The sequence below is a fragment of the Chlamydotis macqueenii genome, chromosome 2, assembly GCF_036417535.1.
Source record: "Chlamydotis macqueenii isolate bChlMac1 chromosome 2, bChlMac1.mat, whole genome shotgun sequence".
Lineage (NCBI taxonomy): Eukaryota > Metazoa > Chordata > Aves > Otidiformes > Otididae > Chlamydotis > Chlamydotis macqueenii.
In genome coordinates, this window is record NC_141557.1 from 127,562,764 (window position 1) to 127,589,307 (window position 26,544).

General features: G+C 37.0%; 1 protein-coding gene across 1 annotated transcript in view; it reads left to right on the plus strand.

The window, feature by feature from the left end:
* Positions 1–26,544, plus strand: part of PREX2 (phosphatidylinositol-3,4,5-trisphosphate dependent Rac exchange factor 2) — a 182,900-nt gene that overhangs the window by 71,947 nt on the left and 84,409 nt on the right. Inside the window, exons 10-20 of the mRNA XM_086740922.1 lie at positions 5,958–6,107; positions 11,503–11,647; positions 12,282–12,382; positions 16,225–16,328; positions 17,672–17,721; positions 18,277–18,352; positions 19,077–19,149; positions 20,286–20,428; positions 20,582–20,674; positions 21,937–22,085; positions 24,560–24,645. Coding sequence (XP_086597048.1) covers positions 5,958–6,107; positions 11,503–11,647; positions 12,282–12,382; positions 16,225–16,328; positions 17,672–17,721; positions 18,277–18,352; positions 19,077–19,149; positions 20,286–20,428; positions 20,582–20,674; positions 21,937–22,085; positions 24,560–24,645 — 1,170 coding nt within the window. The remainder of the gene's footprint in view (positions 1–5,957; positions 6,108–11,502; positions 11,648–12,281; positions 12,383–16,224; positions 16,329–17,671; positions 17,722–18,276; positions 18,353–19,076; positions 19,150–20,285; positions 20,429–20,581; positions 20,675–21,936; positions 22,086–24,559; positions 24,646–26,544) is intronic.

Genomic DNA, 26,544 nt, shown 5'->3' on the forward strand with positions numbered 1-26,544 from the left:
TAAGTGTTTAAGAAAAAAGGAAGAGTTTTTTTTTTAATACCTTTAGGGATATAATCCATATGATTACTTGAAATTTTCCTGACATACATTACAAGAGTGAAAACCCAAAATATTTCTACAAATGTAAATTTTTGTTTTAGAGTCTTGAGTTTAACCTTTGACCTTAACAATTATTTCTCGTACAATTAATAAAGAAAACCTGATATATTTTGGGCTTTTTAATATAAAATTAAAAAATAATAGGAGAAACTGGCAGTGGCATTGCAAATATGTAGGTCTGGAGAAAATTTCTGTGAGTTGTGTATTACTTCTCCTGATTTTAAAATAACATTAGATTTGTCCTACATCTACTATGGATTCAAAGCATTTCTTAATGTAACTTCTTTCTAAAATTGAGCGTTAATGACAAGGGTTGTACTGCTTAAGTAAGCTGCATAGAAGTCCTTCACAGAAGTTAAATATTTCTTAAAAATTAAGACTTCTTTTTTTTTTTTTTTTGATTTTGAGCTCCTTGTTTTCAAAATAGTTCACTCACTTCTTGTGCTCCTTGATAGTCTTGGAGAACAATTTGACTATTGTTCTTATTGCAACAAACTAGTTTATTTGAAGGCTGTTCTGTCTGTCCTCTGTATCTTATTTTTAAATTTCTCAACCATTTTAATGGGTTATGTTTTCTAAGTTTTTTAGGGTTTTTTGTGTCCTTTGAGATTTTGTTTTGTTTTTTTTTTTTTTTCCATTTGTTCGCTTCATTTGTATTATGAAGTGTTCAGAGCTGAAACTTTGCTGGTGCCAAGTAGAACAGAATAATTACTATAGTGCTGTATATGGGATGCCTGTTACTAATCCCGGGATTGTTTGGCTTTTCCGAGAGCATTATTTTTTTTTTTTTTTTAGTTTGTGTTCCAGAATACCACACCAGATCCTTTTGTGCCGTACTCGTGCCTGTCCTGTTATATCTTATACTGTGTTAATATCTGAGAGTAGGTCCTAATAATTGCTTTATTTTCTGTACTGAATTTTATCTTACTATTTCGACAATTTATTAAGCCTTCACAGTTCATGTCGTGTTCCCCAGAGCTCTTGCAATGCCTCTTGCCTTGGTTCCATGAACAAGCAATGTTATTACCAAACCATTTAAACTCTTGATTAAACTATTGCAAAATGCTAAATATAAGGTGTAGAGCACTGTGGGGTCACACTTGATTCATTCTGTTTGTTTACTAGACATGTTTTGTAAGAATTCCTTGACATCTGTTTGGGGTTATGTCCTTCACCAGGCCCACTGATTTAGTTAGTGGTTTAGAGATATCTATGGGCACATTACAGTGAATTTCATCAAGCTTCATTGACCTGAATATAATTTATCCAATTTTCTATATCCTGCTGTTTCCTTTTTCTGGCTTTTTTTTTCATGCCCTGTTACTAGCTTTATTTGTATGAAATCTCAGTTTTACTGTTTTGTTTTTGCAAAAAAGGCAGTTAAGTGTTTCAGTCTTTTACATCATGTATTATTTGACTACCTTTCACTTACTTTCCTTCATCATCCTTACATATGCTATAGAAATAAAACACAGTTTTCCTGTTTCCATTATGTCACTTTCTAAGACAGCATCTCTTTACTTGTAACTCTTGATGTTACTGTGGCCACAGAGGCTTATACCCACGATCTTCTTCCTGAGGAATATTCCAAGAATTCTGCTAACTTTTTACTTTCATTAATTCCAATCCCATATTTTGCCACGCTTTTAGTGTTGGCTTTAGCAAGTATTTCTTCCTTCCTCCTTCCATGTCTCTCCTGTATTTCTCAACTCCATTGTAGCTTTTTTCATTTGCTTGTTTCTGCTATCTAGTCCTTGATCTGTTTCACAGTGTCCATTTTCCTTCCTGCTCATTTGTTTTCTTCCTCAATGAATCTCCAAGTATAATTTGGCTAAGCACAAATCGTCTTCCTCTCCACTCCAGACGCCAGTAGTCTAATTTCCTCCAGACACAGGAAATTTTGCTACCATCTCCATTTCCTATAGCTTCACAAACAATACTGGAGGCTATCATACTTCCTTCCCACTTGCTCTCCTGACCCATATCAAATCTTGTCACTTTTATGTATGCAACTTTTCTAAAATCCCTCCTCCTTTCCACACTTCTGAGACATCAGTTACTGGTTTGGTTTTTTTTTTATTTCTATATTATTCTTACCTGCTTTTTTTTTTTCCCATATACCCACATTTCCCGCCTTCTCTGTTTCAATTTGTCCAATATACTAACATACCTTTTTCTTGTAACTACTGCTATTTCATCCCTCCTTTCTGTAGTTCTCTTTGAAATACGGAAATGTCTGTGTTTTTTCTCTGGCCTGTGGCACCTTTCTGCCTTTTTCTTGCCACCTCCTCCCCTTTTTTTTAAAAAAAAAAAAAATTTCCTTCCTTGTAGTCAGAAGTGCATTCCCTCTCCTCACAGTGATACTTTTTCTTTCCCTCAGATCATGATGCCCTTCTTTAACCTTCTTCTGTCTTGGTTTCTGTACTGTTCTCATTTGTTGCACCCAGATGTCTTGTTTCTCATCCTCTGTAGTCGTCTGCGTTTGAACTGTAACCCAGTACTATTCTCCTGCATCCTTTTTGTCTCATCTCATTCCCAAATGTAGTAATCTGGTCGTCTGAGCCTCATTTACTTTAGCTTTGCATGTGCTTTTTTAAAATACTGTATTATTTTATTCTCCTTAATAATCTATTATGTATCCATAATTCTTAATTTAGAGTGTAAGCTCTGAGTGCAGGGTGCTTATATTTTCATATCTAGGCATGACTCTTTCTCATGTGCTCTTCATGGGTCTAGACTTGAGTCTAGATGACACTTCCACAGTTCTGTACTGTAGATTTTGGGATCCTCTGCTCACTTGGTATAAGGAAATGTAGGGTGTTTGCTCTCAGCATTGATAGATGTAGGAATGTAGTCTTCCTTGTTTGTAAGTAGAAGCATAGAAATATGAGAACAGATTCCCAGTGTGGTTTATTGTCATGCTAATGACATGCCTACAGAAATTAACAAAGCAATTTTTCTTTGATGAAATTAGGCCTTGGCTGAGCCGTGCAGTTGGTGGAAGCTTTCTTGTTTGTTTCAGCATCGTGAAGCACTCTGCCTTTTTTTGATTGCACTGATTAAAGTGGAATGCATATTACTTATCAGGGCGGACTATTTTTGTTCTTAAAACAATGGGGCTACACAACAAGTTGCAAGTATTACAGAGGTTTATTTCTAAGGTATATTGTGATGGTATAGTTTTTTTCTCTATTCATTTTTTAAAATTCAATTTTGAAAGGAAAGTGTATTTCTAAAGGCATTAACCAGCCATGAATGTTATTTAGTTTTTGAAGACAAGCACTTGAGACTTAGGAAATACTAGATATATGGTTGCTTATACTATCTTAATTCTATCCCCTGTTGTCTTGAAATGAGGCATGAAACAGAAAAAACACTACGTGATAATAGTAACCGGAGGCTGCTTCAAAAAGTATACAGAGGTGGAAGGGAATTGATACTACGCAGAAATTATTTCCTTGATATTTCTAAGCATCAGTGCTCCTAAGAACCTTAAGTCTGAGAAACGTAGATGTACTTCAGTACAGAGGTTTCTGTTTAGGTTTTTTAAGGGAAGAAACAAATTCTATTGTTTATGGCTGTAACAAATTGCTTGTTATGCATCTCTCAAAGGTTTGAGTCTTGAGTTTTGAACAGTATACTACAGCTCGAATCACAAGCGTTAATGTACTACCAAGTATCATTAGAAGATGATGTCATCTTTCATCACCTTTTCTTGGGAAGTTGGACACTTAATGATTTGTTAAGCATGCTTGTTCTGACTTTGCATGGAGCCACTTGAAGTCTCATGCTCTTCTTCCTTCTCTAACTATTATTTTGGGTTTGCAAATCACTCTTTTAACCTGACTGGCAGCTGTGATTGATTGCCTTGCAGTGAAGAGTGTGTGTATATCCTGTGCCTCTGGCCAGTCATACCTCATACGTCCTGGCTGGCCAGCACATCTGTGGCTCTTGACCAGATTTTGTCCAATAGCCAGTTGAAAAAAGGTATGAGTTTATATGGAATGACAGTGTAATGCTGAAATGCTCTTCAGGAGACCATGAGCATGGATGTGTTGGGGAGAACAGATGGCTGACAGGAGCCTTGGTGGATTGTAGTCATGGGGAACAAGAGGAGAAAAGAGAAAGCAGGGGTGTTGCAGTTAAAGGCAGAGATTGGAGTCAAGCTGGGCATCAGTGGAATGGGTTAATGTTGCAAAACTGGGTGATAGCTACCTTAGTAGCTACGATCAGTAGCCTCCTGCCTCTGATCTCCAAAATGCTGCCGTCTGTCAGCTGATAGCTTCTGTCTGAGACTTCTTTATTTTCCCTGGCTTTTCAGTCTGATTTTTCTGACAGTACATGAATGATATGATGGCTAGTTTTCAAGAAACAGTGGTTTTAAAGGGACAAAAGATATTATACATAGGTTATGTGAATAAAAATATGATAAATGGGTAGCTGGTATAAAGATGATGTTGCAAAAATAACTTACTACATTTTTTCCCCGTCATAAACTTGGTTGCACTTTCTTAAACACTTTTGATTACTAGAAAGTTTTGTTGGTTTAGAAATTAGCCATCAGTCTCATGATTTTCTAGTAGTTCCTGACATTTCCCAGCCCAGTATACAAAGCTTGGCTGCTTTCCATCTAATTAAAATGCAGAGTTATTGAAAAGATACTAGCGTGTCTGCTGAGATTTATGATAAATTTTAGCAAGCATTTCAGAAGGGGTTTCAGTTTTGGAAAATCCCATCTCGTTATACAAAACAGGGCTGAATTATGAAAAGTATATACAAAGTAAAAGGCTCTGTATTTATTATAGTAGTTCAGAGCTGGCCCTAGGAATTTCTTGCCTCTTAATGAAAGTTCATGGTGAGAGAATGTTGACCTTTGATTTTTTAATATTATGTACAATATTTGCTAGTTCTAGTTTTCATCTGTATTTTATGAAAAAAAAAAAAAAGTGATCATGAGACATATGCCTCACAAATTTTCCCCCAGGAAATGCAGATGGTTCTTCATATAGTGAAGGCTATTCAAGGGTGTTAGTTTTGGAGAGGTAATTTCTGAATAAGATTTATGGCCCAGCATGTTATAATCAAATGTTATGTACGTAAAGACAGAGTAATAAGTAGTAAATTACCTGCTTTTTATAGCATAGTAGTTTACAAGTTACAAATCAGAAGTTCAAGATATCTAAGATCAGCAATTGTTATTTCTCTCCCGTAACATGCACAGTGAACATAGGTTTAGAAATTTTTTTTAAAAACATATGCATTTGGTTAGTGCATTTTTTTGAGGTCATAGTGAATCTTGTTTTATATTTAATTTTTGTAAACAAGTAAATGTATATATATTTCTTTATCCAGGTAACCAGTAAAGATACATCAAATTAATATGATTTGCTTACTCTTCAAATGGAAATTGTGTTTTTCCCTCTGTATATTTAGTCTTTTCAAAGATTTAATAGTAAATCATTCAATCAGCACAGCAGCTTTGAGTAATTTAAGGGACAAAATCATAATGCTGCTTTTAAAGGAATTATTTATTACAGTTTATCAGAAAAAAAAATATTCCAAGTACTGTGATATGTTTTTTTTATAGGACTCTGCCTGCTTTAGTGTTGAGTTTGTACCTTCTTCCACACACTAGGAATTGTCTGTTATATTTTAAAAAGGACATTATTTACTAAAAGTTGAAAGTACAGCTCATTAACTTATAATATAGTTCACAAGAGGCACAGATAACTTTACATTTGTTTTTATTCTTCTACATTTCCTAAGCTTTATCTATAATGATAAGAGTTCTTAAAAATTATAATAACTATTGCTTTTTTAAGAGCTGTTTCTCCTGAAGCCATTTTCTCTATTCCCAGCTGACTATCACAGCAGTGGCCACACTGTTATTAATGGCTGGAAGATCCACAACACAGCAAAGAACAAATGGTTTGTATGCATGGCTAAAACCCCTGAAGAGAAGCAAGAATGGCTGGAAGCTATTTTGAAAGAGCGAGAGAGAAGAAAAGGTAGGTTAATAAACTCCGTTGTATTACTTTGCGAGAAAGCCATGCTGGGTTTTTTTTTTTTTGTGTTGAGATATAAAGCAAAACTATCTGCTAGGCAAACTTGCACTGTCACGTTTGGCTGAAGGTTTATGAATACCAACTTGGAAAAAATAAATCAACCTTGTACTGGGAAAGGCATAATGGCTTGAATCATATATGCTGGTAGTGAAAACTGTTTTGGAAATGGGCTGATTATTTAATCTATGATTTTACAGCTTATCTTCAACCAGTACAAATTGTAATGATTTCATTGAGGCCTGTGTGCTATTACGGTTTGTGGTATATGAGGGCCTATCTTAAATGCTTCATGGGATTTGTATGCATTGATTCTCTTTTGTGACTGGACATTTTGATCACTGACTGTTGCATTAAGGACACGGACTCCGTGGATGGTGTACCGGAGGCCTTTATTGTCCATCAGCCTAAGTCTTTTATATCTTTTCTCAGTTACACGTGGAATGCACACGCTTAATCATCTCATTCAATTGGTAGCAATATACTGTTCACGCGCCTTAAACTTCATTTGGATTGGTTATAGATTTTTAGTTGTCTTTACTATTTTTGCCTTTGGTATTTACTTATCTTGTTCTAATTGCTGTTTTTTGTTATTGAGCAAGTGGTGTTCAAGGACATAGCTCAAATTCTTCAATATCAGACAGCTGTGCTGCACTCTCTGTTCCCACAACTGACCTGAGTAGATTTTGTGTTGGATCTTCATGCAGATGATCCAACATGAAATGGCACGGAACATACATACAACCCCATCTTTGCTGTGTTCTCCCCTACCGAAGAAAGTAAGAAATCATCATTAGCAAACAACTATTTTTTTGTAATAACTGTATTACGGTGGAAGAATATTTGGATGATATATAATCCTGATCTCCAGTGTAACCATAAGCAACCTCATGTATTCAAGGTGAACCCAGCATGAAGTAGAACCAAGGAAAGATGACGCATCATCATCTTCTGCAGCTAATTTAATTTGCAAGCCAAAATATCCTAATCAGTAATGATGTTTGGAGCCTTGATATTGAAAGAAAATACGACCTTGTGGTTAGATCTGGTATTCTTTTCCCAGTCTGCGTAGATTTCCCGTGGCCTATTGTAGTAGCCATTGTTTTGTGCCTCCATTGTCTTGTAAATGGAAGAACAGAATCATAGAATCATAGAATAGTTTGGGTAGGAGGGGACCTTTAAAGGTCCCTGCACGGAACAGGGACATCTCCAACTAGATCAGGTTGCTCAGAGCCTCGTTCAACCCGGCCTTGAATGTTTCCAGGGATGGAGCATCTACCACCTCTCTGGGTAACCTGTGGCAGTGTTTCACTACCCTCATTGTAAAAATTTTTTTCCTTACGTCCATTCTCATTCTACCTCTCTCTATTTTAAAACCATTACCCCTGTCCTATTACAACAGGCCCTGCTAAAGAGTTTCTCTCCATCTTTCCTATAAGGCCCCTGTAGGTACTGGAAGACCACTATAAGGTCTCCCTGGAGCCTCCTCTTCTCCAGGCTGAACAGCCCCAACTCTCTCAGCCTGTCCTCATAGGAGAGGTGCTCCAGCCCTCTGGTCATCTTTGTGGTCCTCCTCTGGACCTTCTCCAACTGGTCCATGTCCTTCTTGTGTTGGGGGCTCCAGAGCTGGATGCAGTACTCCAGGTGGGGCCTGACCAGAGCAGAGCAAAGAGGGAGAATCATCTCCCTCGACCTGCTGGCAACACTTCTTTTGATGTAGCCCAGGATGCGGTTGGCTTTCTGGGCTGCAAGTGTACATTGCTGGATGTTGCTGAGCTTCTCGTCTACCAGCACTCCCAAGTCCTCCTCAGGGCTGCTCTCAATCCATTCTCCGCCCAGCCTGTATTTGTGCTTAGGATTGCCACACCTCATGTGCAGGACCTTGCACTTGGCCTGGTTGAATTTCATGAGGTTTGCACAGACTTACCTCTCCAGCCTGTCAAGGTACCTCTGGACAGCATCCCTCCCCTCCAGCATGTCGATGGCACCATACAGCTTAATGTCATCAGTGAACTGGCTGAGGGTGCACTCTATCCCACTGTGAGCCTTGTGGACTTTGTGGCCCTCACCCTCTGGCCTCCCACTGGGTGGCCATCTGGGCCTGACTTGGCCCAAACTGCCCAGCCCAGCTGAGAGAAGTGAAGAGACGAGATGTGAAGAGAACCTGAGAGGCATCTGCCTGAGCCTAATTGTGAAGAATTCCTTGTGAGAGGAATGGCTGCAGATGCCAAGGTCAGTGAAGAAGGAGGGGGAGGAGTAAAGTCACTCCCAGCAGAGATTCCCTTGCAGCTTGTGGTGAAGACCGTGGTGAAGACCATGGTGAAGCAGGCTGTCCCCCCACAGCCTGTGGAGGTCCATGCTGGAGCAGAGGTCCACCTGCAGCCCGTGGAGGACCCCACGCACAGAGGAGACTGTGGCCCATGGAGGGCCTGCACTGGGGCAGCCATTCCTGAGGGACTGCACCCTGAGGAAAAAATGACCCACACCAGAGCAGTTCCTAAAGGACTGTAGCCCATGGGAGGGACCCCACGATGGAGCAGGAGAGGAATGTGAGGAGTGCTTTCCCTGACGAGGAAGGAACAGCAGAAAGCGACATGTGATGAACTGACCTTAACCCCCATTCTGTGCTGCTTGGGTTAGCAGGGAAGGAGGTGGTGGAGATAATTTGAAATGAAGTTAAGCCTGGGAAGAGTGGGGTGTAGGGGGAAGTTGTTTTTATTCTCTCTTATTAACCTAGTTTGGTTTTATTAATAATAAATTGAAATAGTTTTCCCCAAGGTGAGTCTGTTTTGCCCATGATGGTAACTTGAATGATCTCTCTCTGTCCTTATCTCAAACCTCGAGCCTTTTTGTTATGTTCTCTCTCCCCTGTTCCCTTGGAGGGTGGGGTGACTGAGTGAGAGGACGTGTAGCTTGGTCCTGAGCAGGCCTAAACTGCAACACATTTTAAAGTGACAAATTAAAAATCAGTGTGCTAGAGATGGTGTCAAATACAACAAACCCCAGGACTGTCTGCTTCTGTATAGGGCGCTGTCTGAAAATCCCACTCTAGTGTTAAGTTTCTTGGCTTCCTTAGACTCTTGATACATTTAGGTAAGAAATAGAAAGAGTAAGTGAGAGTATTTTATGTTGGTGTATTCTTACTATTTCACACTATACTATTGAGCAGCTGGTAGTAGAGGTGAGTTAGAGCTAAACCTTGCCAAGCTTGAGGTCTGAGCTAGCCTTCCAAAGGTCAAGCCGTGACCTAGGATTTTAGCATCCTATGACTTGGGGAATTGTTAAAATCCTGGTGTTTGCAGTGGGTTTGCCATCAAGGAGACAACCATGAAAGAAAGAGGAAGAGGGCAGGGCAGAGCAGAATAGGATTCGGTACACACTTAGACTCATTTTGCAACACAAAATCTTAGAAAGTATTTATTGAATATCTCTCTTAGTCTGTCAACTTATAAATTTATCCGTCTCCTCTAGCACAGTCATTTTTTTTAATATGTCATTTTTTTAATATGTATAAACATGTCTTACAAAGCAGGATGCATCAACTTAATTGCAGACAGGTTGCCAAATCACTCGGGAACCAGCTATCTTTTTAGAATTCAAATACTATATCTAAATGTAGCTATAAACACTTTCCCATTCACTGTTGACACAAGGATGCTTTAATTGTATGTTTACTTAATAAGACATGGAGCCTGTTCATGTGTCTATATATAGGCAATTACACTGAAATCTAAGTGACTGCACATGTGAGAACAGTGCTTTATCTCCTTTGCAAGTCTGAGACCAGCTAAATCAAGGGGGCACACTTGTTGGATCTGGGCTGGGAGTGAGACTCGTGAGCGGCTCCATGCTGGTTGTGCTGTACATGCCCATGCATTCATTCGTAGTGATGCTGTTCGCCCCACGTCTCACACAGAATGGCAGATTGCAGTGATCTGCAGACCAGGTAAATACAGCATGTGGAGCAGGAGTGGGGCACGGAAATACAGCTTGAGTGTGCCATTGTAGCTGGGGCTTGCTGGGCTGTTCATGCTGGGAGACTCAGAGATTCAGTGTACTTAGGGAAACTCAACCTTTACTTTTATTTGGGATGCAGATAGCAGAAGCTGAGCAAAGGGGAGAGAATGTCCCGAATGAAGTACTTCAGCAGAGATTTCAGCGGTTGTAATTGAGTTATCAACTAGGACCACTTTATAGATGGTATTTTCTTGCTAGGAGGAATCAAACTGAATCAGAAACTTTTTGCTAGGAAGACTTTCTGTCAGCTTTGGGGCTTTCCTGTAACAATCTGAGGCATCCAGCAAGTTAGAAATTTATTTAAAAGGTGATAATCTTTAAGGCTGATGATACTATGATGACCTGATTCAAACAGTCAATACAAATAAAACCATCAACATCCTACAAAACTCCAAAAGTTTTATTTTGGTAGTAGTTTTCCTGGGAATAAATTAGGTTTTATCTGTTTGTGTGGCATCATCACTATCTGGTTCATGGATAATGAGAGACCTTCCTGTATCTGTTAGCTTTGTCTCACGACAGGTACATTTTTTCTGCCTATTTTTTCAGAATTAAAGAAGTGGCAGACTATTAATCACATTTACTGTGTACAGTTATAGTTTTAAAAATGTGAAAACCTGAACAGAAACTGAGAACAGATACATAAGACATTCCAGAAATGTGTGGTTTGTCCAGAATTAATAATTGCTTATGGAGAAAGCACATGGGATATGAAGGTGTGTGATATTCCTTGGAAGCACAAGCTTCTGTGAGTGGCCAGTAGGATGCATAATTGAACAAAAACTGTTGATCATGTGTTACTCTGAAAATATGATTTTTTCAAGAAGAGAAACAGGAAAAAAAACCCGATAAGAAATATTGAACTAAAACCCTTGATAGCTTTCAGTTGTTGAGAATATTCTGAAGCAAATAAACATCAAGTTATGTAAATGCTTTTGTGGAAAAGGGGTGAATTAAGCTTATGCGAAACTAACAAATGTGTGACAGATAACTAGTTACTGTTTATTGGACATCTGAAAAACTTTCCTTTATATGAAAACATTTTTGTTATCACACGGTAAGAGCAAAACCAAGGCCCTTTTCTTTTAAACTTGTGAAGACGTGACTACTCCTTTGCAAATGTTCATATACTGAAATCTGAAAATCACAGTGTATTTATTACTGCAGTATCAATGGTTTCAATTTTACTTCTGAGAAAAATAATGGAAAACAATTACTTTACTGTTTTTGTATGTAAAATATTGGTATTGCTTCTGCATTTCAGGAAAGATATTGAAATATAATGGCAATATCACTTCATAAAATTTTAATGCATTTTTGGCAGGTTTAAAATTGGGCGTGGAACAAGACACTTGGGTGATGATCTCTGAGCAAGGAGAAAGACTGTACAAAATGATGTGCAAACAAGGGAATCTCATCAAAGACAGGAAGAGGAAATTAACCACTTTCCCCAAATGCTTTCTTGGAAGGTATTATAGGCATCTTATAGCATAAATTTGAATGAGCTAAAACTACATTTTAAATCCTACTTGGGATTCTGCAGAAACCATGCTTTATTTGTAATGTCTGTTAGGCCTATTTGCCTCCCAGAATCTAGCCAAAATGGAAACTGATCTCTTCAAATTTATGGGTACTTGTACTCCAAAGTAGTTTTTTCAAGGGACAAGACTGCAAAGGTATGTTGAAAATATGAAAATGCATTAAATAGAATAGTTTCTTTAAATAAATAATTACCAATTTGCTTAATGGATTTTGTCTCTGAAATGCCCAGTTTAGAGCATCAAATTTGCTTTATTCCACTTAAAAAAGTGGATGATACCCACCTCCCAGCTAGGTATCGTCAGCAAACTTGCTAATGGTGCACCATGTGCAAAGGTAAAACTTCTGAACAGAAAATAAAAGACATCTCAATAAAAAAAGTTGAAATTAGTGTTTTTTTTTTTTTAAAGGTACTGTGGCATTCTGAAGATCATAAGGCTTAAGAATCACTTATTAGGCTAGTAAGAAACACTAGTAACTGATTGGAAAATGTAGTAGATGTGGTGGTATGACACTTAAAGGTTTTGGTTTTTTTTTTTTTTTTTGTATCTGTTTTTAATTCAGTGAATTTGTGTCCTGGTTGTTGGAAATTGGAGAGATACACAGATCTGAAGAAGGTGTTCATCTTGGCCAAGCTTTATTAGAGAATGGCATTATCCATCATGGTAAATATAATTAGTTTTAACTTACTTGTTTTCAAGGTAATTGTTGTAATTAGAGTGGACTTAATTTTGTTTGACAAAAAAATGGTCTTGTTAACACAAGCTAGCTTGTTGAATCTGCATTATATCCTTGCAGGGATCTCATGGGGCCATTGTCCATGCCTAGCAGATTTACTGAGAGGCTCCATTGATTTAATCAGACTACGTCTATGTTGCTGGGATCACAACATTGCAAACAGGGACATTCCTATTCTCTTGTAAGCAAAAATAAATTCTAGGGCAACAGAGAACAGTAGACTGTTTTTAAGGATTTAAACCTTTTATTAAGGCCAGGCTTTTTAGGGATACATGTTCAACTAAGAAGTGTAGAAAAGAGTGAGTCACAGTTGGCTGTTGGTAAATGTGCCTGCTCATCTGTTAGATATTACAAGTGAAGCTGGTGGAATCCAACCTAGAGCCCAACAGTTTAATCTTTTGAATTTTAAGGCCTTATTTTCACCACAGTGTATAGTTACTAAAACTGATATTTTTTTATGCTAAAACTTTCAGTCAGTTATCTGCATTTAGCTCATTCTGGAGCGGAGTATCCCTGAAATGGTTTAGGTTTTGAGCCAATAAGAAGGTTTGATTTCTGGAGGTAATTTGCATTGGCAACATTTTTCTCTTACCAGAGCAATTTCTCATCTCTGTTCGTTTTATAAGGCATAGTCCAATAGGACCATATAAGCAAACTAGAGAAACTGCTGCTTTTGAAGGCATGTTTGGCTTACAACAGGTACAGTCACTCAAAAGAAAAAAAGTAGTGAAACAGTTGTGAAGTTAGCTACTGTTCCAGCATAGATCCAGGGTGTAAATTTAGATGGAATAATTGATAATATACATCTGAATACTTCTATACTTCAGCCAGCAATGAATTTAATACTTTATGTTCTTTGCCATGATGTTTTCAGTGTCCTTGTCTAGTAAGAAAGTAGGAGTAACAGAGTGCCACTTAGCTGTGTGCATTTTAAACATACGCAGAGTAGGAGGAAAAACATTAAAGTTATTAATCAGTAGTCATGTAGTCTTTAATTCTTTAATATCAGTCTACATGATTTTCTTCCACCGTCATTCAAATGTCAGATGCTATTATGTTTACTACACACAGAGAATTGTTTTCAGTTGAATGATTCTGTTGACAAAGATTCTTCTCCTGATCTTGTAATTTATATCCCAAATACACTCATAGACTTTCTCAATACAGAGTTAAATGAATATTGTGTAATTTCATGAGATAAAAGGGTAATTATATTAGAGCACAGAAATGTGAGCCAGACATGCTACTTTGAATAGTGGATCCAGCTGTGGTTCAGTGAAAATAGAATTCTTAAAATAAAGTTGAATGCACCATCTGTTTTCACAGAGGGACCAAGGAGGAAAGAAAGTTTGACTGTTAGTCACATTGCAAATGTTGTAGAGGGCTTTGTTAGACTTTGCATATTCACTGTGCTGGACATTATTTTCACTGTGCTGGGCTTCATTCTAGCAGTGCCAGACCCGTGTTGTGATGGACATTGTTTTACTTCCTGGTGTATGAACTCTTGCAAGTAGAAAAGTTATGGTTTTCCATTGTTTGGGTTTTTTTTCCCCCTCCAGTTTTGCAAAAGGGGAAAATCTGTTTGTATGTTGCTACTTTAAATCCATCTAATGGCATTCTCTAATACATGACTTATATCAGCCAATGGGCTGAGATATTTTCTCCAGTCTCTTGCTGCTGGTGATTAGAGATGGAAGCTTCCTCTCAGGGCAGTAAGGAGCTTTGTAGTTACAAAAATAACCTGAATATCAGATAGTTTTAAAATTAATAGATATTTATGTGGCTATGCAGTTTCTTGTACTGGTGTACTGATCGGAGTCAAAATCCCCTGGGAAAAAGAGTAAAAGAAAAGACCAGTTTAAACCTGGATCGGTTCCCTTTTCTTAGTGTGTGTGATATAAATATCTATCCCAACACAAAATATAGGTACATTGTTGGGAGTGGCACGCAGAACAACTCAGAGTTCCTTATTTTAGTGGTAGTGCAGCATTTTATCAGCTTTAAGTGTTTGAAATTCAGGATGTGCCAGCTCTGTGGACCTGCTCCCTTAGTTTCTGATGCACTGTGTGTAAGTAGGGGCTGCAAAGACAGAGCGGTGCTTGTGCTCCTTGGAGGGCACAGCCTGTTCTGTTTGTTATGGGCATGCAAGAAAGGAAAGGTGATTGGTAGTCCTGGTTTCCTCCCACTGTATCTCTGTAACAGAGAGGAACAATTTGGCCTTAGGCAATACTGTCTGGTGGTTGTTTTTCTATTTTCTGTAGTTGCTGGTTTTAAAAACTCTTAATATATGTTAATCCAGTGGAATATATTTTTTCTTAAACAGTAGTAATTTTTTTTTTAATTGCAGAAGTAGAAGATCTCTTTTTTTTTTTTTCCTGAGTTAGATGGTCACAATGCATTAAAATTAATTTAGATACTTAAACTAGGCATTATATGTGAAAATTTTGTGGTCTAAATCTGATGTATTGAGAAGCAATGATATGTAAAACAGCTTAAGGGTTATTTTGGATAATCACCTCAGTGTGTACCATCAGTTCAAGGCAATTGGAGTAGTGTCCTGGGCTTTACTATTAGTAGATATATCAAATACAGGTAGAGAAGTTATTTTGCTCTTGCATATGACACTGGTGAAACCACTTAATGTATGAAGTCCAGTTTTTGTGTCCGTGTATCAGATGGTGTGTGGAGATACTGAAGAGCTTGAAGGGGCATGAAAAATGATGCAGACAGAAGGCACCTTACTATACAAAGTTTATGATGCCTAACTAAATTTTTTGAAGAGAATAATGTGTGATGTTTTAATCACTCGGTATAGGAACGCATGCACAGAAGAATTACCTGACACTGCCAGGCCTATTACTCTGATTAATGGAGACATTACAGTACCCTCCTTTATCAGCTGATGACAAGCAAATTTACTTTCAAAATTAAAGCTTATATCTGCAAGCAAAGCAGTAATTAATACAAGACAGTTATCCTAGGATGGTGCTAGTGTCTAGCACTGTCCTCAGCCGTCAAATGAATCACCTGTTTTTCAGGAAGACTTCCTGTAGTACTATTTCCAGGAGAATTTTTGTATCGTATGATATGACTGTTTTGACAAAACACTTGAAGTTATGAGGTTTGTTGCTGGAATCTTGTGAAACTCTGGAAATCCAGCCATTAAGATCCTTTTTGTGGGTCTTTGGGGAAATGAATTGTCAACACCGTCATGATTGCTGGTCTCTTGTACTTAAGACTCAGCTGGCTCTGTATAGAGGAAGATGTTCCCTCTCCCTTTCCTTCCCAGTGCGAAACTGGTCAGCTGTGTTGTGGAGGGTTCATATCTTTACTGACTCACCTGAGATTAGCCGCAGCAAGGATTAGAACAGAGAATACTGTGGAAAAATAATATGAATGGTTGCAAATGAAGTTTTATTTGGCTATTTGGCTGGTAAGCTTTGCAAAAGCACTGAAGACTAGAAAGATTTGAGTGCTTAATTTCTGAGGCTGTTCCCTGCGTGTTTGTCTTTCTTATTCTTTGCCTTGTGACTTGAAATTTTTGGTTTCTTCTGGACTACTTAAAAGTTGTGAGAAATATTGTCACCAGGGACATAAAGGAACTTAAGGCAGATGGTCTAATTGGGCTTCCTGCCCTCTCTGTCTGAAATCTACCTGTTGCTGTGTGATGGGCTGTTATTAGAAGAAATGATGCTGACCCTCTTCTCTCTCGCTGGTTTCTTCAGAAAGTCACCAAACAATATATGATTTTTTTTTTTTTTTAATTTAGTTACAGATAAGCACCAATTCAAACCTGAACACATGCTGTACAGATTCCGATATGACGATGGAACGTACTATCCCAGAAATGAGATGCAGGATGTGATCTCTAAGGTACAGAATAAAATAATTGCTATTATTAGGAAGAACACATCAGAAATAGAGGTTCTGCTTGAAAAATAATGTAAAATATTACACTAGGATAAACAACATCCCCTCACACTTGCCTGTCTCTGTAGTTGTGTGAATCAAATTCAGTTTTCTGTTTATAAGGGAAGATTTTGGCTTTTTGTTACACATTTTAAATATAAAATTAAAGTTTGTTATTTTTTAGTTATTTTTGTTATTTAATGGTTTCATATGCAGGATGCATTACTTCTATTTCTGGGTGATTCTGAAGCTGGCATTTTAGTCTATTGTATTTTTCAGTCAAATTTGTTAGATATGAAGTTATATATAGAAATTGTTTTTAATTTTCTCTTAAATCTGAGTGTCTTTTATTAGTGCCTTAACAAGGCAGTAAATCTGCAGTCGTGCAGATGTTTAAACAGAGATAGGTAGTGCTATCTCTGCATATCTAGCATAATAAAATGATTTAACAAAGTTGCCATTAAACTCATTAATAGTCAGACTTTTCATGATTTTGAGGCAGTAGATGTCAGCATGTGGGTATTACATTACAGTGTCATTCACTTTTCTGCTGGCATTTATTAATGCAAGGTATATCTAGAAGAATCTTCAATACTGAACTGCCAGGCACAGCAAAATAGGATGGAATCTAATTTGACACAACTTGTAATTGTTATACATGGTTCTTCTTGCATGTTACGAACATAATTGTTTTCTGATTGTCTGCTAATTAATACTGATGTGATTTCTTTTTTAAATACAATTTTCTGATGGTAGTTTCTTAAACTCCTCCACGTTTTATTTCTTGTTTTTAATTGAGAACTTTTCCAATCTTTGAATCTTCTTGTATTTTTTTTTAAAGTTAGTTATAATTTCAATTTGTAAGTAAAGTATTGATGCATATAATCAAATGCAGTGTTATTTACTTTAATTACTCACTTTGTGTGTAGAATAGCAACCAGTGATTGGGGAAACCTTAATGGATGGAAATATGGCTTTATCTTTCAGGTTTTGTGTACTTTTCTTTCACAGTACTATACCTTCAGAATTTTTTAGTGCTACCTTAAAGCTAATAGTCTTTTTTTGTGTGTCTCAGTGAAGCTCAGATTAGATTGGAAATGTTTTCTTTCTCATGGTTTATTCATCAGTATTGCTATCTGGACATATTAAATTTTGGCACATGAAAATATATAGATATTTGAACAGACTTTTTTACTATCTGAATGAGATATGTTTAGAACATATAGGCTTCCTTAATGTGTCTGTTCCTCTTATATTCTCTGTGGTGTGAACGTGTGGTTGACTAACGTCATCCTTCTCTTTAACAGGGTGTACGACTGTACTGCCGCCTTCATAGTCTGTTTACCCCAGTAATTAGGTGAGTCCAATTGGGAAATCCTTAGAGAGTCATTTGGAAGAGGTATATATAATCTGAAGACACTGTATTTGAATGTAGGAACCTAACCCATCCTTTCAAGATTGGTCTCTTGGGAGTAATCAGACAAGATTGAAGGGCTATCAAGACCAAAAGCGTAACTGAATCATTAAATAACTGCAAATTCCGTTCAGTATGACCTTTTTTTACAGACTTTTAGAGCCTTCTAGGTCTTGATGGATATGCTTAGATGCTTACTGTATATATTAATATACAATTACTAACACTCCATTGTCTCATTTGGAGAGTCCCAGCTGTAACAAGACAACTGCCTTAATACTCCAGTGACATTATCGCCCAAGTAGGATACGGTCAGCTTTCTCCTTTCTATCTACGCTGAAAGGTCTGACTTGCTTTTTTACTCCAGAGGCAACTTCTAAACTGTTACAAAACACTCAGTTCACGCCTGTGCTAACTTGTTTATAAAGTACAAATTTATTTCTGTTAGGTTTTTTTGACTTTTTGTTTGATTTTAAAATTTGGTTTTGTTTTGAACAGGGATAAAGATTATCACTTGAGAACCTACAAATCTGTAGTCATGGCTAACAAACTCATAGACTGGTTGATTGCACAGGCAAGTATACACCTTTGGATTTATGTACTTTTTGCATTTAAATTCCAATTTCAAAGGTAGTGATGTATTAAGCAGAATAACATGCAAACACTTTGTGTGAGGGTTATTAGAACAGCGTTATGCAAGTGTAATCCTCTTAAACCAGTAAAGTAACAGAAATCAGCTGTCAGCAGCCATGCTGTTCGTCCCCTTTGTGCTTATCTTCCTTGTTTGCAGTTGAACTTTAAATGTTTCAATGAGACTTACCTTTGTGATTCAACATGTAACATTGTTCATGGCTTAAAATGAAACTGATAGGCTCTGAAAATTCTAAATTACTAACTAGATGAATGAAAGTCTGTACCAATTTGCTGTCATCAGTTCTGTTTTATTTTAAGTGAACTAGGAACAAGAACAAGGTAATGTCTTAACTCTGTCAACATGCATCAGTTTTATAAAATAAAATTTAAAAACTTTGATACTTTTAGATTCTACTATGTCAAATTTTTATGGAGAATGCAGTGGTACTAAAATGTTTATGTATTTATTTGTAACTATACAGAGGTATACCATATAAACATGTATATACTATTTAAAATGTGTGCTATAACTGCATCTATAAAGGTGGCGGTGGTAAATATAATCTACAATCGTTGTTGGCTCTGTGAGGTTATGCCATTGTGCATAGAATTTATTTTGCTGCTATATTAAAATATATGTTTAAAAATTGGCTATGGTTTAACAGGGGGATTGCCGGACGAGGGAAGAAGCTATGATATTTGGTGTAGCTCTTTGTGATAATGGGTTTATGCACCATGGTAAGTAAAAACATTATGTACAAGCTATTTTGTTTAATACTATCTTCGTAGTAGGAAGGAAATGCAGAGGCAGGTAAAGATGTTCCAGAAAGGCTAGAAATTGTTCATTGTATCGCTGAAGAGACCTATGCCACAGTCTTCAAGAAAAACAAATAGCTATTGTATACTCTGAAAATTATTTTCAGTCATTTTTATAGCATGCACTGAGGGATTCATCCTCTGAAGGATTTTGGGGTGGCAGTTTTATTAAGCACTTTGGAAGAAATTTCTTAAGCCGGTAATACATGTTTGCCCAGATGAGACTATAAAAATTGAGGAAATGTGTAGGAAAGAAAGAAGGCATTTTTGGAGGAATGAATGAAGTACGGAGGAGCATGGGTTTAAAAAAGTGAAGTGGTGACAGCAGGAGAAAGTGAACTGTAGAAAAATGAGAAAATCGTAAGCATAGAACAAAGAAGAAAGGAGAGCAGAGATATGTGCAGTACCAAAACCAAAGTGAATAAGGTCGTGTTTAATACCACCAGAGGGAAGATTTCAGTGAAGGGATTGAAGCAGCAGGTCATTTGCTGAGATACAGAGAGGAAGAAATGTTTTTCCCATCAGCTTGTTTAGAGAAGGAGGGACAATTAACTTCTCCTCTGGCACCGTTCATTCTTTTCCCTCTGATTTTTAAACATACAAGCTGCATCTGTCTGCTGTTCTAGTTGCTTCCACATCCCACAGAAACAATTTCTAGTACTGAACCTGACATGCTTCACCACCTGGAGATTGCCAGATCTTGGTGGTGAGCATCTCCAGCAGCTGTCCAGCAGAACTTTTCAAAATCATATTTTAAAATCCATTTTAGGAAAAAACCTCTTGTGCTTGGTATTCTGACTAAAACCATTTCACACGAGTGTGTCTTCCTCAGCTTAGTGAAATCCAGATGTTGAAAATGAGCTTAGCGATACCTGTCTGTAATGGATCCAAATAAAAATAATTGCTTGTGTTAAAAAAGATTTCCTTAGATTCACACACAAAATAGTTTGCTGGCATTTAGTCTTTGTACGCATGTTCAGTGTTTTATGGTTCATGAAAGACATATTGAAAAGTTCAAAAGAAAAAAGGACTAATGTGTTTGGTTTTGTATCATACAGTGTTAGAGAAAAGTGAATTTAAAGATGAACCACTGCTGTTCCGTTTTTATGCGGATGAAGAAATGGAAGGGTCAAATATGAAGCACAGACTCATGAAACATGATCTGAAAGTAGTGGAAAATGTCATAGCCAAGTCACTACTGGTGAGTGAAACCCAAGGATTGTATGTTTTGATGAGTAAAAAAACTCATTGTAGCGACAATAAGTTAGTGCCATGTATTATTACTTAATGGGGCTATACTTTAACTATTCTTAATGCCTTTCTGAACAATATTCTAAACAATTTTATTTTTCAGATTAAATCTAATGAAGGCACCTATGGTTTTGGTTTAGAAGATAAAAATAAGGTGCCAATAATTAAAGTGGTGGAGAAAGGATCAAATGCTGAGGTATCAAGTATTAAAAAATATCTTCCCTGTTTTATTCACTTAATGACAAGTGTATGTTTTGTACATTAGTTAAGAGAACCTATAGTAGTAGAAGGTAAGAAGTCAACTTTCCAAGAAATCTGTGGTTATGAATTTCTTTTTTTTGTGTGTGTGTGTGGTTTTTTTTTTCTTTTTGTTTAAATATTGCTCTGACCATTATCAACACTCATTTTCTGCCTAGGTAAATTGTCATATTGAGTGGTGATATAAAAGTTATGGGTTTATTTTTTTTACATTTTATATTACAGTGATAACATTAACCGTGAGTGAACTAAACATTTTTGATAGAATATGAAATTAGTATAAAGGTAGTTTGCTAGTCTGTGAGTTGCACTTGATATCTTTTGTAATAAATGATTCATCAAGCTTTGAATAGTCTAGAATTTGAGAACCTGAATGAGTAAATTCTGTATACATGTAAAGATAAAGAACGAGTCTCTTCCATGAGAGAAAAAATTTAGACCTAGATTTCAAGCCTTTTAAAATCTCATAGTGGAATAGGAATTTAGGATAAAAATAGATACAGCAAATCGGTAATGCAATACATCCACAGAGCTGTATCCAGAGTGATTTAGTTCTGTTAGCTTTGCATAATTCCATACCATCCAGCAGTCAGGTTCTGCCGTGATCTCAGATGATGCTAAGGTTTAGCCTGTGTCCTGACTCACTCTGTGCACTCCTGCCATCCAACTAGCTAAGTTAGACCAGAATTTAAAAACTGTATGTAATTTGTTTTGCCATACCTTTGGCTCAAAGGACGTGAAACGCTTAAGGATAATATTTTGTTTTGGAACTTAAGAAATATTCAGTTACTAAAATATTAATCAGGTCTCTCCTTATGAAAAGAAGCTTAGTTCCATTGGAGAATGATGGCAAATTAGGTAATGCCATAAAAAAATATACTGGCTCAATAAAAGCTGTTGTATTAATTATTACCAGTATTAACTGATATTGTAAAGCTCTCATAAAATCTTGATTTAGACTAGGTCTCGTATTTAGGTTTCTTCAGAATGAGCGTTGACTGTGCCCTTCATTTCAATTTAACCAGTTCTAGAAGCATTTTGTGGTGTAAGTCTTTTGTGCATGGTATGTGAAGAAGGCTTAAAGAATGTAAAGGAAATGCGTGTGTCATTATTCCTATTGGGGTTGCATGCCAGTAGAAGAAAGCATAGTCTTAGCGGTTATAAAAGGCAAAAACATACACAGCTGTTATTGTTTTCTAGATGGCAGGCTTGGAAGTTGGGAAAAAAATCTTTGCCATTAACGGTGACCTGGTTTTTCTGCGACCCTTCAGTGAAGTGGATTGCTTCCTGAAAGCGTGTTTAAACAGCAGAAAGCCCCTGCGGGTTCTTGTGAGCACGAAACCACGAGAGTAAGTTGTCATTCTTTTGGGGGAATTTTTACAAACTACAGTTTAAGTGAATTTTAAAAGACCAGTGAAACTTCGGACAGCACTACTGTAAAGTTATTTTAAATGCTGTATCTAATCTGACTTTGTAAAGTCAAGCCATTTGATCTGCTTTGATTTTGTTTTATTACATTTGTCAGTTGGCAAAAGCGAAACGTAAGTGCTTTAGATCATCAGCTCTGCCACTTTAAATACATGCAAGAACCGCAAGTGTAGATGAGGTTTCCTTGACTATAAGGACAGTTTTGATCACTTGCCTCTCATTGTGTTTATTAAACAAGTTCCTCTGTCTGGGGATTAGTCAGTGGTTTGGTAGAAGTCAACTCTGATCTAATGGGCCCCTTCAGTCTGTGTGCTGGTTGTGTAAACAACAGGAGCAAGTAAACAGCTCCTCATCTTTACGTAAGAGATGCATTTCTGTACACAGTTTTGACCATTCCTACTTGAATGCAATTTTTGTTACATAATATAAAGACAAAGTGAGGCCTAATGGCTAGGTTCAGTAAGTATGTAAATAGGTCTGTTAGTAAAGTTAATGCAGTTGTTACTAGTTTATACATACCAAAGAAAGAGGAGGGTAAGAAACAGTGGTCAGGACTAATTTTGATCAAATTTTGCAGAGTAGGGAGAAACCATCCTCTGTTAGCAGATGGCACACACAGAGTGCCTTGGAAATGGCTCTGGTTCAGCGGTAGAATGAAGAAGTATTTCTCCTGTTAATCAGCAAAGGTGTCCTGAGAAATACAGTGGCACCCAGAAACAGGAAAAGAGCATGGAAGCAAATACAGCATAAAGATGATAATCTGGACTGATACTCAAAAAAGAAACCCCAAACAAACAAGCAAACAAAAACAACAACAGAAAAAATCCCCCAAACCAGTAGATTATAGTGTTGTAGCAAGAGTAAAAGGCATATCTTGGCCTTTCTTTAATGTAGATCTTGGTTTAATTTCTGACCAACTTGCTGTGAAAATGTGGGTGAATTTCAAGCTTGACAGAGATGATTTAATGAATGAGGAGTTCAGAGGAGGTGAAGAATTTGTTTCTCTGTGCCTCCTGCTTTTTGTCAGGAGCTGCTGCTAGCACAGCTGTGTTGGCAGAAGAGACAGTTCTCTCCTAAATTCTTAGCCTAAACTGCCGGTGGTGGTCGTTCATAGCTTATTAGCATGTTCACAAAGAATTGTCAGAATGAAGCCATATATATTCTATCAACCTTAGTTAATATATAAGTATACTAAATTATGCTATAATTATAAAAATATTTAAAAGGAAAATTTATTAATCTCAAGAGTATTCTAATATTTTTTTTAAAATTTATACACTTCAGGGGGTTTTGGATCTCCCCTTTGCTGATAATTGTCTCTGAATGCTAAACATTATGTATAGTAGAAAAAAATGAAAGTACAAGAAACGATACAATGATGTTATTCAAAAGTACCTGTAAATGAAATTTATTACAGTCCAAATGTATTTTAAAATAACTTTTCAGCATCAGTTTGAATTTGTCTGCTTTTGCAGTGGCAAATGGAGCTTGGAGCAAAGATCCCTTAAATAATAACAGAGCGGGCTGCGGAAGTAAAGGCTGCAAAGTTAAATCAGTGCACTGTTATGCGTCACCTAATGAGCTCTGATGAGGGCTAATGCAGCTGCGTTGCTTTTCTGTAACCTGAGCTGATACCATGTGGACCTTTGTTGCTGTCACATATGCTAGCTTACTTTGGGGGATCTCAGGGCTTAATTTTAAGCAGTGAATGTGAATTTTGATTCTCAGAACAGTTTTTGTTGGTTATGTTTGTCAGTAGGTTTATTACTGTTGTACTTAGACCAAATGGGAGTGGTAGCACAATGTGCTTACAAGTTATATAAACTGTAGTAGGCGGTTCTTGCTTTACAAAACTCAGTACTTCACATAGCTGCTCAGAAAACCTGCAACAAAATATTTTTTTTTCAATAAAACTTAGCAAGTAGACACTTAAATGTTAACAAATTGTAATACGGATCTAGTCTCTGCAGTCTTCTGCAGCTCGTCTGACGAGGTCTGCTGTCATCAGTGATGCCCAGGCTCTGTCCTCTTGGCTGAGAGATTGCCTGCCTTCCCAGGGCTTTCCGTGTTGCTGTGCTGTGGCAGCTTACCCAAATCACAGTCCCTTTGGGAGAAATTTTAAAGCTATGGTGGTGCTTTGGTCATAATCAACATATTGAATTTCCCTGTGGAATGGCATTGCCTTCCTCTGGTTTTGTTATCTCAGCTTGCTCTTATTTCTGATGTCAGTGGTGCAAAGTATCTGGAATATGAATTATGCTGAATCTGAAACTGTGAATTGAATGAAAGTGTGGAGTTTTACACCCTTGTAACCTACTTACTGATGTCCACTTTTATCTTGAATAACAAAATGCTACCTTTTACTTCATTAATATTGAATCTTGGCTTGTATCAGGACAGTGAAGATTCCTGACTCTGCAGATGGACTTGGATTCCAAATCCGGGGCTTTGGCCCATCAGTTGTCCATGCTGTTGGGAGAGGTAAGCCGTAAGAGCTCTCAATGGTAGTGGTAAATATACATTTAGTATCTAAATGGTGTGGCTGAGATAAATAAAAATTAGGTCCAGTGATTCAGCTTAGATTTTTTTTTCCTCCCAAAGTAACAAACAATATTAAGTAAAACAAGATAAGATTATTTTGTGCTTTTTTTTTTTTTGTATATATTTGTATGAATGTAGGAAAGTTAAGGCCATGCATTCTTTATAGTCTAAGGAACAGCTGATCGATGCAAAATCATCTTCTCCACTGAATGGGTGTTGGGAACCACTCACTTCTTGAGCTTTAATTGTTACATGGCCATGTGGTTCTGCAATCTTATGAAACATTTTACAGAAAATGCACTTTTCACAAATCTTTTCAAGGGTGCTAGTGATCTAGTCTATGTAAGTAATTGCAGATGTCTCCTGTAAATACTGTTTTGTTCATTTTGTGATGTGACTGTCAAATGCTTGCCATCCCTAACTCAGTATGTTCTTGACTGGTGCACTGGCAATAAAAGAAGTTGAAGCATTCTTTGTTGCTGTCACATGTTGTCAATGGCAGAGCCAACTGACACAGTATTTTCAGCTATTGTGGGGCGGTTGTGTTCTTTTCCCCCCCTCTTCCCTTTGTAATTGAGGAATTTAAAGTGAACCTATCTGCAAAGCAGCCAGATTTGAACAGAGCTTGATGACCTTTTTTCTAGGTTGTGGTGCCAGAAATTAGATTTTCAAGAGAAAGTCTAATAAACTACAGACTGTTGAGCTTATGTGATAATTGTTTCTGCACCTGGATCTCAATTCAGCTGCCTATCCTTATTCATTAAGCACATACTTTATTCCAATTAGCCTGAACAGTATGTAAGTGCTTGCTTGTGTGGCTTGCTAAACCTGAAAGATTTTAAGCATATGCTTAAATACTTTGCTGAATTGGGACCTTGTGTTTTTTGAAAAGAGGTTTTTTTTTTTTTTTGAGAGAGATATTTAATAAGGCCTATTTAAGTGTTTATTTTTAAATCTCTTTTTTTTTGGAGGGGATTGCAATATCTGGTTACGGTGTCATTTCCAAAGATTGTCTTTGATACTAGATTTAAAATGCAACTGTGATCTAACTGGATAGCACCTAAAATGAGGGAAATCTAGGTATATTCTTTAAGTCTTTTGCTTGTCATATATGCTCAGCTGACAAGTCTTGACATAGCTTTTCTATTTGTCAGTGCTGCAAATTCAGTATAGCCTTTTCTTTCATAGCACGTAGCTTCTGCACCTCAGCCTTGTAGTGTCTTGGCAATAGATTTTGACTTCCATGGCACCTTTGTGGTAGTATCAAGAGAGACATAAGGAGACTAAGGTTCGGGTAGCTGGAACTAAGGTCATACTCCAGCAGGCTGTCTTTTAGAAGTGGCCTTGAATCATAGTGAAAAGACCTGGACAGATGCTATTTTTGTTGTAGCTATTCAGTGGATAGAAGATTTTCCTAAAGTGGTTATTCCCCTGTGGAAAATAAGTCACAGAATCGTGTATTTTATGTTGCTCAAAGATAATGTTTTGTTTTTGTCCCCCCTCCCCTCCTCAAACCAAAATTGAATTTGAGATCTCCTACTTGATTATCTTTGGGTACTTTGATTAAAGCTGTAAGGCACTCTGTTATAATCGAGTTGGTAAAATTTTAAAATAAGAACAAGATCCTTGAAAATGTCTTTGAATTTGGATATTTCACCTAATGTTTAACAAAGAACTCTTGCATGCTCTGATTCTTCTTTATGAATTGTTAGAAAGCTTCTGGTTTGCATGTAAAATAGAGACACCTAAAGTAGTCAAGAAGCTCATAAGCTTGAGGCATATAAAAGAATTTGGAATAAAAATGGTCTAAGTTGTAATTAATGAGTTTCACGCTAGAAC